We start from the raw sequence: 12,889 nt of genomic DNA, 5'->3' as shown, positions 1-12,889 counted from the left end.
GATTTCTGAGATCCAAACCATCTAGAAGGAAGTGGTTACAGCATAGACTGAAAAGCCCTTCACCAGCCTGCAATAGAGCAGAACACCTGCATAACAGGTCGTCTGAGGAAATTGTAGAGCTGCTCCATCGTTGTTTTTTTAAAAAAAGGTTGATTTATTTATTTTTTTAGCTTGGAGAAGGAGGCAGGGAAGGAAGATGAACAGGGAAAACATGGGAGGAGGACGTTTTGATTACAAATGGCATGTACATGTCCTGTAAAAAAATGGATGACAAAGTACTACGGTATATGGTTCAGTGGTTCAGGAGGGCAACAGGTCACTCGCATGGCCGCTTCTCACTGAATTTGCTGGTCTGCTCTTCAGCTTTGGACAAAAAGCGCTCGTGGTCCTGGATAAACTCGTCGGCCAAGTCAGCGCGCAATGGGTTGTCTGGGTCAGGTTTATTCACCAGCACTATCAGTTCTGCAATCACTGTGGGTCAGAAAAAGGTAGGAGGGTCAGAAAAGAGCATAATGTATGTAATAACTTCAAGGAGAGAGAGCGCAGCAGAATGGACAGATGAGCCATGGCCATCCAACAGCCAGTTGGCTTTCCCTGTGCACTGACACACACAGCTTTCTTGGCCCTACCTTGGTCTGCCTTGGTGGAAGGTCTCCAGTTCTCATTGCTGACAATCGGCAAGCACACCTGGCCCTTCTCATCCACATTGGGGTGGTAGATCGGAGTCTTGAAAGTGACCTTGGGAGGCTTGAGGGGGTACTCGCTTGGAAAGCTGATCTCAATCCGGAAGGCGCCTTTGTTGTATGGGGGGTCATCCTGAGCACAAGGACAGGAAAGGGCAGAAGTCACCTCACAGTGCAAATGGTGCTTGCCTGTATGCAGTGGCGTAGCGTGGGGGGTGCAGGGGGGGCCGACCGCACCGGGCGCAACATCTGGGGGTTAGGGTTAGGGGGCGCAAATCCACGGGTTAGGGGACGCAAATCCATGGGCTAGGGGGCGCAAATTACTTGCCTTGCCCCGGGTGCTGACAACCCATGCTATGCCACTGCCTGAATGTGGGCTGTGGGGATCTAAAAAAATAAAAGCCCAGATTCAAGCAGACCCTTTCTGCTACTTCAAGGCGAGTGGAAAATCTGGACCCTCCTCTGTAAAATAAAATGATACGGTGCTGCCTTTTAATGATGCCCAAATACATTGCCTGAGGCAGTCACTTCACCCTACCCCAAAGGCCAAGCTCTTCTCTCTATGAGCCATTGGTGTTGCCTTTGAGGCTATTCGGGCCCAGCCATTTCCTTGTCTTCCCTAAACTCACCGGCACTAGAAGTCCCTTCCACAGCAGGACATTGTTCACATCTACTTCAACATCCCGAAGGCAGCGGAACCCGGACTTCTTAATTCTATCCAGCTCCTGAAAAAGCAAAAAGATGGTTCCAGGCCTAGTGGTGACAATTGCCCAGCAAAGCATGGCCATCCTGTTGGACCAGGGGATCTCAAACTTTTCACCTCCAGCAAGGACCACTTGCCTGAAAATTACTGAGGCCCACCAGCCACAAAAGCGAGGCAGAGTTTAGCATAATCCACTGCCATCTACTGACATCATTTTCTACAGGTATATAATCCATCTTTGTAAATTACACTCCATTCCTTCCTCGTCTTTTCACTTAGAGCAAGGAGCACCAGAGCTCGGCTTTCCTCAAGCTAAGTACAGAAGCTAAGGTATTCTGACAGCCTCCCACTTCTAGGAATAATTTGCTGATCCAGAGGCACTAAGTGGAGACATATCCCATCCTCACGTGTCTCAAAGTATTTTTCCCATCTCCAATCCTCTGCCACCAATTTCTTTCATCTCTCCTTCCTGGGCAAACCATGGTTTGTGACATCTCAATGCTGCCAATGTCCGCATAAAACTACTGAACACCTTCATTTTGGTCTACTAATATAGCCTTGCCATACCATGGAGGACTTGGAGGCAAGAACAAGTGAGACCCTCACCCCCCATTTCCTTTTTTTTAAAAAAGATATTTATTAAAGTTTCCAATTTTTTATACAAACAAAAAACAAACAAAGAGATTAAAAACAAACATATAGTTCATAAACCATACTTTTCAATAACAAATTTCTCTGACCTCCTCATACCTCCCCTTCTTGTATTCCATTTAAGATTATTTGTTCAGCAAATCCTTAACTTAAAGCATTACAGCTTATAATATTACCTTATTTTCCAAACCCTTTCCCCCCCATCCATGTTCCTTTATATCATTACAGCTAGAAACCACTCAATTTCAATCCAACATCATTCAGCATTCCTTAATTTTACAATATTTTTGTAAGTAGTCCTTAATTTTTTTCCAATCTTCTTCTGCCGACTCTTCTCCCTGGTCACGGATTCTGCTCGTCATTTCTGCCAATCCCATACAGTCAATCAGTTTCATCTGCCATTCTTCCAGAGTGGGTAAATCTTGCATCTTCCAATACTTTGCGATGAGTATTCTTGCTGCTGTTGTAGCATATATGAAAAAAGTTCTGTCCTTCTTTAGCACCACTTGGCCGGCCATGCAAACCTCACCCCCCATTTCCACATGTCAGGTTTCCCAAATGCTTGACACGGGATCTGTGTTTGTGTCACTTACTTCCTGTAAATCAGTTATATCTACCACCTTTATTTTTGTCTCTCTTCCCCTCACTTCAAAAAAGATAGCAAAATATTAATCTTGGGTATCAGTATGTTTCTAAAAGTGAGAAAGATCTTTCCTAATTTAGTCCCAGCTGGCCTGCCCTCTCTTCCTTTCCTCTAAGTTTCAATTCATTGACAGAAACTTCCTCAAGAAGTTGAGATCATAACAGCAGGCATATCTCCTTTCTCAAACTTTATGGCTTTTCTCATCCACAGGACATCTGACATGCTGCCAACAGCATTATAATTTGCGCAATTTCCTTGCTCTTTCTGAGCTTAACAGTAACAGAAACTGAAAGCTATTTTTCACTGCAACTGAATTGGCAGCTTCACAGCCTCCCTCCTTCAGACATTTCCCCTTCAAACCAGTATTTCAGCTTCAGTCTGTTTGAAAATTGTAGTCAACATTCCCCCTGCTAAAATAATAATAGTAGTAGTAATAGTAATACTAATTACCATCATCCTGGGGACAGCAGTTTAGTCTTCAGGTACACAGTTCTCAGCACTTGCACTAAAGGTACCACATTGTAAGTAGTTTTTGACATATGCTTATCTGTTCCACAATGAATTCAGAACTGCCCTTAATAGCGAATGTTATCCAAGAAAGTTGCACTTAAGGGTTTGCTGTCTGTTGCCCACCTCACCATTTATCTATTTTTTACTAGTCTCTCTAAACTTGGATTTTGATTGTTTTAAAAGTGAGAGATGGGCAGGTTGCACCCCCCTCCCAAAAGCACGTTATTACATATGCATTTCTATATGTTCAAGTATGCATATCTCCACCTTCCCCACCCCGGTGAGGGCTTCCGTGCTCTGGGCAACTGCGCGGCAGGCAGGCATTCGAGAGGCAGGCCTTGGCTCAGCCTAGCGGTGCCGCGACGAGAAACGCTTCGCCCGTCCTCTGGCCAGCTGTGGAGGGTCCATGAAACCTTCCCCAGCAGAAAAGAGGCGACCCGATCCTAAGACGCGAACCGTCGCTGGATCGAAGCGCCCCCTTACAATAAAGCGGAAGCGGCGGCAAGACTAGGGCAAGCGTCCCTCCCTCCCATCAAAGATCCCACCTTCACAAGCCCGCCTGGCTCGCCTCTCAGCAGATCTCCAGAGCAGCTGCGCGGGACCGAGAAGGTCGGGGATCTGCCGCGCCGCCCCCCGCGCCTACCTTTGCCACTCGGCGGGGCGCCGCAGCCATCTTCGCTTGAAGCGCCTTCCGAGGCTCCTGCTGCTGCTGCTTCTCGGTGCGCCGGGTGGCTGGCTGCAGGTTGCGCTACTGCTCCGCCTCGGAGAGAGAGCCGCGAGAGGCGAGGAGAGGGTTTTCCTTTCGGAAGAGCGGGCAAAAGCTCTCTCCGGGTTAGGATCTGGATTTCCCCGCCGCATGCATGAGCAGCACCGATTCCAAAATAAACTCCCGTCAGCTAATCGGAATCACTTCCTAAAGTGAACCATAGACATTATTTGCATCATGTACGACATGCACACACTGGATGCAAAAAACCGCAACAACAACCTGTTGCATAAAAGGTTGTTTTCTTTTTTTATATTTCAGATTACCATCAGACTGGGGGGTTGCTACTTTCCAGGGGCAAAGAGGGAAACTGGAGCTTTCAAGGTGCCCCTCCGTTCTTAGATCCCCTCCTCCCAGACACTCAGCATTCTGTGCCACTGTCCTTAGTCCTCATTGGGGTGTTTTAGGGTTTTTTCCTCTTTGGGTTTTTTTCTTCGTTTCTCTTAAAAATAGTTCGTACTTCTGCAAATCTTGGGGCTCCTCCAAGCCTGCTAGTACTTCCCTCTTGTGCATGGATGGTGATGTTGTGTGGCTGTCTATAATACAAGGGTGCCATCTCTCAGGGTTTTATCCCCAATCAAACGGCTTGCGGCTTAAAAAAATAAAATAAAACCCCAACCCGTAGAACATCCCCCTTTCCTTATATACAAAGTGTGTGTTTCTACTCCTTATGGCTGCAGAGAAAAACTCAAAGACATGGCTGTGAAGAAGTCACACGCGGATTCAAAACTTAGCTTACCTGAATGTGAGGATGCTTCAAACAACACAAGCTTCAAACAACATTCCCCCCTCTTGAACATATGTAATAAAGTCAGCATGGCAGCATGAGTGTAAAAGCAGTTACATTTGAGGTCGGCGGTTCGAATCCCCGCAACGGGGTGAGCTCCCATTGCTCGGTCCCTGTTCCTGCCAACCTAGCAGTTCGAAAGCACGTCAAAGTGTAAGTAGATAAACAGGTATCGCTCTGGCAGGAAGGTAAACGGCGTTTCCGTGCGCTGCTCTGGTTCGCCAGAAGCAGCTTAGTCATGCTGGCCACATGACCCGGAAGCTGTATGCCGGCTCCCTCGGCCAATAAAGTGAGATGAGCACCGCAACCCCAGAGTCGGCCACGACTGGACCTAATGGTCAGGGGTCCCTTTACCTTTACATGCTATATATTTAAAGCACTCTTGTTCCCTCAAAGACTTATGGGTGTTATTAAGAGTTGTTGCGAATTGTAACTCTGTGAGGGATGAACTACAGTACCCAGAATCCTTTGAGGTGAAGAATGTGCTTTGAATGTGCTTTGGATGTATAGTGTGTACCCAATAAAAAGACAGCCTGGCGCAGTTGAAGCAGTCATCCTTAAAAGCAGCTGGATATCTGCACCTCACTGCTATCTGCTTCATAGGATGCAGAGCCAACCTAGAGGAGACTGAAATATGACTGAAGTACCTTAGTTCACACAGCAAACTACCAAAAATAACTAGTTAACTAGGAAAGAGGGGAATAGGCGAAGAAGGGTGGGAAACTGTAGGGCAGGGGTGCTAAACATAACTCATGGCAGGCACCCTTCAGAACATTGTGGACCATCCTCTCTGCTTTCAAAACATTTTGGTGGTTGAAGCCTCTGCCTCCTGAGTCACTGTGTGCCACATTCTGCGGCCACCAAATTGGTCTTAGCTGAAATGAATGGGCAGTGTCTGTTTCCAAGAAAGGGATGCCACACCTCACAGAAGTGGGGTGGGGTGGGGGGACTCAGCCGTGTTGCTTTCACATATAGAAGCCTATTTGAGACATATGGAAAAGTTCAAAATGGCTGTTGCCTAATCATGACAGAGTTTGAAAATAAATATTTATTTTCAGACTCTGTCATGATTAGGCAACAGCCATTTTGGACTTTTCCATATGTTTCAAATAGGCTTTTATAAAACTCTGTCATGATTAGGCAACAGCCATTTTGAACTTTTCCATAGGTCTCAAATAGGCTTCTATATGTGAAAGCAACTCTGTCACTATTAGGCAACAGCCATTTTGAACTTTTCCATAACTTGGCTGGCAGCGGCTGGCAAAGGACCCAGTTAGGCAGGTTTCAGACAGTTCAAGTGTTCCCAGGACTAGAGACATCAGAGCAGGAGGACCTGCTAATTTTCACAGGCTGCACAATCCCAGTCAAACAGCACCTGCTTGTATCTCTTGAAATACTTGCCAGAAGTTGCTTTTGTCACCCAGGTTCTGTGTATCATAGAATCATAGAGTTGTAAGGGACCTCAAGGGTATAAAATAAATAGGTAGGGGGGTGTAGCTTCTTTTGTTCTTTAAAGGTATATAATATTGTTTTATAAATGTATGAGCAGGAATTGGTGAACCAACACCTATTGGATAAAGGGAATTGAATATAAGGAAAGAATTGTGAGCCAGAGATAAATATGTAACATCAAGCAGCAGTGGGGGAAACAGCATCTAGGATCATCATCATCATCATCATCATCATCATCATCATTTTAATTTGCATACCATCTTTCTATCTTGCAATACTCAAGGCGGTTTACAAGCTGAAGAAACAGAAAATGTACACCTTATAACAATCTAATGCAACAATGTGATAATAAAACATAATTTTAAAATAAGCAACTTACATCAAAAAAGAAACATTCAACAATCATTAGAACAGTATAAAATAATAATATCAGCATATAAAAGTTAAACAGAGATTCACTCTTAACTGTTACAATAAATAATTTCTAAACTACAATAAATAAAACAACGGCAAGCCACAGTACATCAAATAATACAAACCAAACTGAGAAGCAGAGACTAGAGGGTGGAGCAAGGCAGTGGAGGAAGGCCTTGCCTGATGAAGTCAACTTTTTGGAAATATTGTATTAAATTTGATGTCATTTGGCTCTGATTTGTTAATCTTTATTGCCCCCCTCCAGTTATTTAATTGGCAAAAAAGGAATGCACCCCAAAAGTAATCTAGTTCAACTCCTCAATGCAGGAACCTTTCACCCAACATGGGGCTCAAACCCACGACCCTGAGATTAAGAGTCTCAAACCACTAGTAGCAGTAGGCAGCTGTGTACTGCAGTCCAGCGATCCTTCGGTTGCAATGCTAAACATGCTTGCTAGGGACTTGCTTCTGAGTATGCATTCATAGGGATGCACTGCATAACTGTGAAATTTTCAACATGCTTTTGATTATATCCGCAACAAAAAGAATGGAGGGAAACGGCTAGGCAACATTTCCCCCCAAAGTGAATAGGGACAAATAAGTAGGGATGGGAGAATCTGACAATTTGAGTTTCTCGTTTTCCAGTCTTAATTTCAGTTCTTCACATTCATGTGTAAAAGTTCTAATGAAAGTTACTCAGCATTTTAGTGTTAATTTCCCCCAGCATACATACACATTTGTATGCAATGTCGCCTAACATACGCACTTTATTCTAAAGCAATGTTCCCTTACGTTATGCATTTTTGTGTGTTGTTTTCATGACTACACACATTTTTATGCACACTTTGCCCTGGGATATGCATTTTTGCACATGTTACTTGGCTGGAGAGCTACATTGCAAAATTCAGAAAAGTGTGAACTTTGAAGGATAGCTGTGGAATTGCTTTGGAAAGTGCGTCCCCTTTAAATGTAAACTGAATCCAATTTTCCACTCAGTCCTACAAATAGCAAATTAATTTCTTCTGCATTTTAGTGCAACTTTATCAAGCACTCAAGAATAAAAGGAAAACATCACTAGGCCTGGGCATATTTCATGTCACAAAGATATTTCTTGAGACATCACTGTTTAAAGCCAATCGGTCCTGAACAGCAATTCCTTCTTCACTGACAAATGCTGCAGTGACATGAGCAGTGGAGACAAGTATGGCAGTGGGGGCCACTGTCCCACCCCGCAGCATAGACCACTGACAATATGTTTCCCACCTTGTTACTGTCACTGCCACTCCTGCCTAGGACTCATCTAAACTTACATTTTGCCCTGCACTTTCTAGGCACAGGCCCTCATTTTCCTGGTTCATGTCTGAACACTTTCTTTTTTGCCCCACCACTTTCCCCAGGAAAACCCGCTATTAAACACTGAATCAGAACAAATGGCAATTTTGGTCCATGGATTGATGTTTGCTCCAACTCAGCGGTAAAGTGCAGTGCTTCACAGGGAAACAAACAAACAAACAAACAAATGCTCAGATATGAAACCTGGAAAGCCTGGACCCAGAAATGCAGAGCAAAGTTAAATAAGGACAGGGCAAGTAAGCTTATACTGTAGTTTATTTAATTAGGAATAGAGGGACTGCCTGATGATATCCCAGTTTCTTATAAGTCAAGGGCATGTTCTTTCTGCTCATTGACATTTTGTTCTAAAACGGGGACTAAAAAAATTGGTTTCATTCCCATCCTTGTAGTTGACCTGATCAATTACCTCATGTCAAAAGCTCTCCCCTTTTTGTGCTTCCATTTCCTCCTTTACTGGTGTGTCTGTCTGCCCCTATCCCTGTTTCCCACCAGATGCTTTTGTGCAAGGACAATCACAGCGGAGACACCTCCACCTGTCCCCAACCGTGACCTTAGTCATGGGACTTCTCTGGTGTTCCTTCTACAGATAAGTCATGGGACTTCTCTGGTGTTCCTTCTAAAGATACTGTCTCTTGGTTGTGTAAGTCATTCCAATTTGCCCTAAGGATAAGTCAGATGTTTCTGTTAGAGAGGCAAGTAGCCATATGTCATCCTCAGCCACAGACGCACATGCCCTTGTCGCCTCAGGCGACAAAACACATACAGATATGTACACACAAGGGAGTTCACTGAGTGCAGAGTAAACGGGAGTGTGTATACAGCCTTTATGTCCACCGAATGGTGGGCAGTGCTGCCCCTCACATAGAATCCTATTACTTTATGCCAGAAAACTCAGGCAGCACAGTCTTCTGGATGGAAAAAATGTACAGGGCAACAGGTCCACTGGCTTGGCCCTGGAGCCCTATGTTCCCAGGGGTGCTCCCACTGCACACACGCAGGCATTTGATGTCAGCCTGCCTGCCAGCATGCCTGATGTCAGCATGCACACGTCATGTGCTCACACAAAATTTTGTGGCACAAAAATTTGTGGGTGCCTGGCCCCTTCATGGGGAATGTTGTAGGGGCTGGAACACCTAAGGCCCCAGGTACCCAGTGCCTATGCAAGGCAACCTAGAACAAGGGGCTTGCAGGGAATACCACAACCTTGGTGCTAAATATGTACAGCCACATTGACAATGGCTTCTGTCTTCATATTTTAATTAGTACGGTGACGCCGAACTAAATGCCTGCTTTTGATAACAATTCTTTGCAACGCAAGTGTCCTGTTCTGCATCCCACACATTCTGCCAAAGTTTTGAAAACTGGACAAATTGACCACCAGTCCAACTTAATCACCTGCTGCGATGGGCTCCAAACTATCCTAATAGTTGAAATGTCACAATGGCACCCATCATCAGCCACAGGAAGCTCTTTGCAGGAAGTGTGCTTGCTTCTTTAAGGCACACCTAGACAAAGGGTGGGTTGCATTTTTGAGATGTTTCTGAGAGAGCTACAAGATGAGTCAGAGAGGCCTTGCTTGCAGAATATTTTGCATGGAAACCTTTGCTGTTTAGTGTGTGTTTCTCACCCCTCCACCCACACTCCCAACACACCCCACACACGCTCCAGAGAAGCAGTTTTTTCCTGCCATGGAGCTGACACAATATTAAAAGAAAGAGCCTGACCTGTTGAAATTTTGCCCAACCTGTACCTGTATAAGGCAAAGGAGCTTGGCCTGAGAAGGAATGGCATTCCTACATTCAGCGTCTCAAGTACTTGTAGTCCACACTGAGCCCACCTCAGTCACTTCCCCTTTTGCATGGCCCATGGAAATAGCTTGCGTTATGTGTCTAGTGTGCATTGGGTTGCCTGCATAGTTCAAGATGCAATGCTGGCAGCTGGGTGAGCCCATAGCATCATCATATCTTATTCGGGAGGTGAAGTCTCCTTTTTAGCATTAAAGTGCTGAAACAGCACTTTTTTGGCGGTGTGTGTGTGTGTGCAAACAAGGGGAGAAAGTCAGTTGGAAACCCAGATACAAATCCAGAGTTCAGGCCAGATCAGGGGACCCACGGCTGCTTTTCCTTCAAAATAAAAGTGATGGTGTTAAGCATACTTTTTAAAAAAGAGTGCTCAATATTAATACTATATTAAGCACACACATAAGAAGCATCCTTGATACTAGCATTATTATTTTGAAGGTGAAGTGGTTAATCTCTAGAAAATTCTGCAGCAGCTGAAATCTGGAAATTCTTGAATTTATTAGCTCTGTCTCCTCTAAACTGTGATGTGTGAGAAGTGTCTGTGGTTCTGGCGAGGGAAATGTGTCTTACATGTGCCCTTCCTGCAAAGGTTCAGTCCTAACACTGAAAAGGAGATGCCATGTCTCAGCTCTGGTGACTCCTCCTGGCCCACATCTGGCGACCAAGCTGCCCAGCCAACAGCAGATGCTTCCCAGAGAACATATTTCATTAAAACTAAGGGATATATTAGGGTGTCACTTGTATTAGCTATGGCAAAGGTAGCAGGGATTGATTCAGCTTGCATTTAAATTGTAGTTCACTACACAGATTCTTTTGGCGGGACTCTTCTTGAGACTGCAAGAAGATCAAACCTATCCATTCTGAAGGAAATCAGCCCTGAGTGCTCACTGGAAGGACAGATCCTGAAGCTGAGGCTCCAATACTTTGGCCACCTCATGAGAAGAGAAGACTCCCTGGAAAAGACCCTGATGTTGGGAAAGATGGAGGGCACAAGGAGAAGGGGATGACAGAGGATGAGATGGTTGGACAGTGTTCTCAAAGCTACCAGCATGAGTTTGACCAAACTGCGGGAGGCAGTGGAAGACAGGAGTGCCTGGCGTGCTCTGGTCCATGGGGTCACGAAGAGTTGGACATGACTAAACGACTAAACAACACACACAGATTCTGCTGTGAGAAGAGACTTGACTTTCTCTGATGTTGCTTTCTCTGATTCATTTGCAACAATGCTGCACTCACTTCTCAAAGCAGGGCCAAAATAGATACTTAATTTCAGGGCATGCGCCGAGTACCAGACAAATGGGACTTCACATTAACAATGTAGTCCCTGAGGACACAGTGAAACGACAAAAAGCTGGGAACCAGTAGAAATATTTTGGAGGGGCAGGATCTCTCTCTTGAGATCTGAAGTAGGGTAGTTTCCACTGCACATGCCAATTGCCTTCATGTATTCTTCAACTTGATTATTTGTAGGTAAAGCAAATATTGCAAAAATGGCACCAGTTTCCAGTGCTCTCTCCCCACCCAAGGAAACCAAACTTGGGCCATGCTGCCATCTCACTGTGAGGAGGAGTGAGCAACAACTGTTTCTTTGACCACCCCAAATGATACCTCTGTGCCAAATGCGGGGAGAAAAACAGATGAGATCACATATTGTGAAAGAGCTAAAAGCTTGATTTGGAGTCTGTCTGTTGTTGCTGGTATGTTGATGATACTCAGCTCTTTTTCTCCTTTTTGCCACATTCAGAGGAGTCATGTGGAAGTGCTGAATTGGTGCCTAGGTTCAGTTAGAGCCTGGATGAGGCCTAGTAAACTCATATTCAATGCAGAAAAGATGGAGGTGTTGTCAGTGAATGATTTGTCTGATGTAGTGTTTCTGGACAGAGTTGCTCTCCCCTTGGTGGGCCAGACTTGCTGTTAGATCCAGTTTTTACCATAAAAGGCCCCAATGGCCCCTGTAATATGAAATACTATTCATCAGCTGAGGCTGGTATTCCCGTTGTTGCCATCCCTCCTGGGCAGAGGTATCTTGTTGCTAATGGCAACAAGTGTTGCTCTTTTTGCAGCCCATGGGGCAGGGACATACTCTATTGCTCCTGGGGGACTTCAGGGGCTACGATCTCAGTCCGTTTTCTCAAAATACTTACCAAATAGAGCGGGGTCCAACATGAAGCATAGTCTCAACAAGGCAAAGTAAGTAGCACAGAGTGTTCCAGGCAGGCAGGGAAATCAGGAGCTAAAGACCTATGCTATTTCCAGCAACCAGGAGACTGGACTTTATACAATGCATGAATATGTACTTTCAGTTTCAACACACCTTCTGCTTTGTTTCTGCTAGTAAAGCCAAAGGAGCAGACCAGATGTGCATGTGTTTAAGGAGCAGAGGAGCACGTGAAGCAGATGCTCTCCCACTGAACTACAGCTGTTTCCCATCACCAAAGAGGTGAGGTAGCTCATATTTGTATAGCGCTGTGCATGGAAGCCCATCGACGAAGGTATGAACAGAAAGAGCTCAGGGAAAGCAAAAGTTTGTTGTGCGTACAGAGATCTATAATTCTATTATTCTATCCACAAAACATACACTTATTACAAACATTGCAAATAAATCTTTATTATAGCAAAGTCTTCTCATGAGTCTGCACTGGCCTAACTTTCTTCAACTACTCTTGGGCATAAAGGTGGGGTATGTGACTTGCAGAGCTCAAATATACTCGTATAGCAAGCTTTTCCAACTTGGTGCTCTCCAGACATTTTGGGGACTACAGCTGCTATGAGATCCAGACAACACAAAATGTCAGGACGGCACCAGTTGTTTATTATTATTATTATTTTAAATTTGTATACTGCCCTACATCTGAAGGCTGCAGGGTAGTTCCCAACATAAAAATGCAAAATGAAAACACAAAATACATAACAAAACAAAAACAAAAACAAACCAATAACCTTCCTTCCTCATATAATTAGCATATATAAATCTGAAACAAATATTATCCTTTTACTTGGGGGGTGAAGTTCCTATTTTTTGGAGCTGTTTCAAGTAGCTACCCTGTTTATACCAGTTTGAGGAAGGCTACACTACAGGAGTCAAGCCTTGCTGACTACAACCTAGACCACCATCTTGGGGAAGC

At 44.7% G+C, this 12,889-nt stretch overlaps 2 protein-coding genes across 6 annotated transcripts in view; both read right to left on the bottom strand.

The window, feature by feature from the left end:
* The window catches only part of TIMM10 (translocase of inner mitochondrial membrane 10), a 238,798-nt gene that overhangs the window by 31,550 nt on the left and 194,359 nt on the right, over positions 1 to 12,889 (bottom strand). Inside the window, exon 1 of one of the 4 annotated variants that reach the window (XM_053398366.1) lies at positions 1,545 to 1,548. The exons of the other annotated variants lie outside the window; for them this stretch is intronic. The gene's annotated coding sequence lies outside the window, so the exon portion shown is untranslated. Of the gene's footprint in view, positions 1 to 1,544; positions 1,549 to 12,889 lie in introns of those variants that run through there. 4 annotated transcript variants of the gene reach the window in all.
* On the bottom strand, positions 300 to 4,189 carry UBE2L6 (ubiquitin conjugating enzyme E2 L6). 2 transcript variants are annotated; one of them, XM_053398232.1, is made up of 4 exons: positions 3,834 to 4,189; positions 1,313 to 1,408; positions 630 to 816; positions 300 to 471 (listed from the first exon to the last, which is right to left on the bottom strand). In XM_053398232.1, the coding sequence occupies exons 1-4, from the start codon at positions 3,861 to 3,863 to the stop codon at positions 317 to 319; spliced, it is 468 nt and encodes a 155-aa protein (XP_053254207.1). In that variant the 5' UTR covers positions 3,864 to 4,189; the 3' UTR covers positions 300 to 316. The 2 variants fall into 2 exon arrangements, with proteins under 2 accessions (XP_053254207.1, XP_053254214.1); XM_053398239.1 differs by lacking the exon at positions 3,834 to 4,189 and adding an exon at positions 3,131 to 3,651.

This window comes from Podarcis raffonei, chromosome 1 (genome assembly GCF_027172205.1).
Source record: "Podarcis raffonei isolate rPodRaf1 chromosome 1, rPodRaf1.pri, whole genome shotgun sequence".
NCBI classification, from domain to species: domain Eukaryota; kingdom Metazoa; phylum Chordata; class Lepidosauria; order Squamata; family Lacertidae; genus Podarcis; species Podarcis raffonei.
Note: the sequence above shows the minus strand (reverse complement) of the source record. Positions and strands in the feature narration are given on the sequence as shown.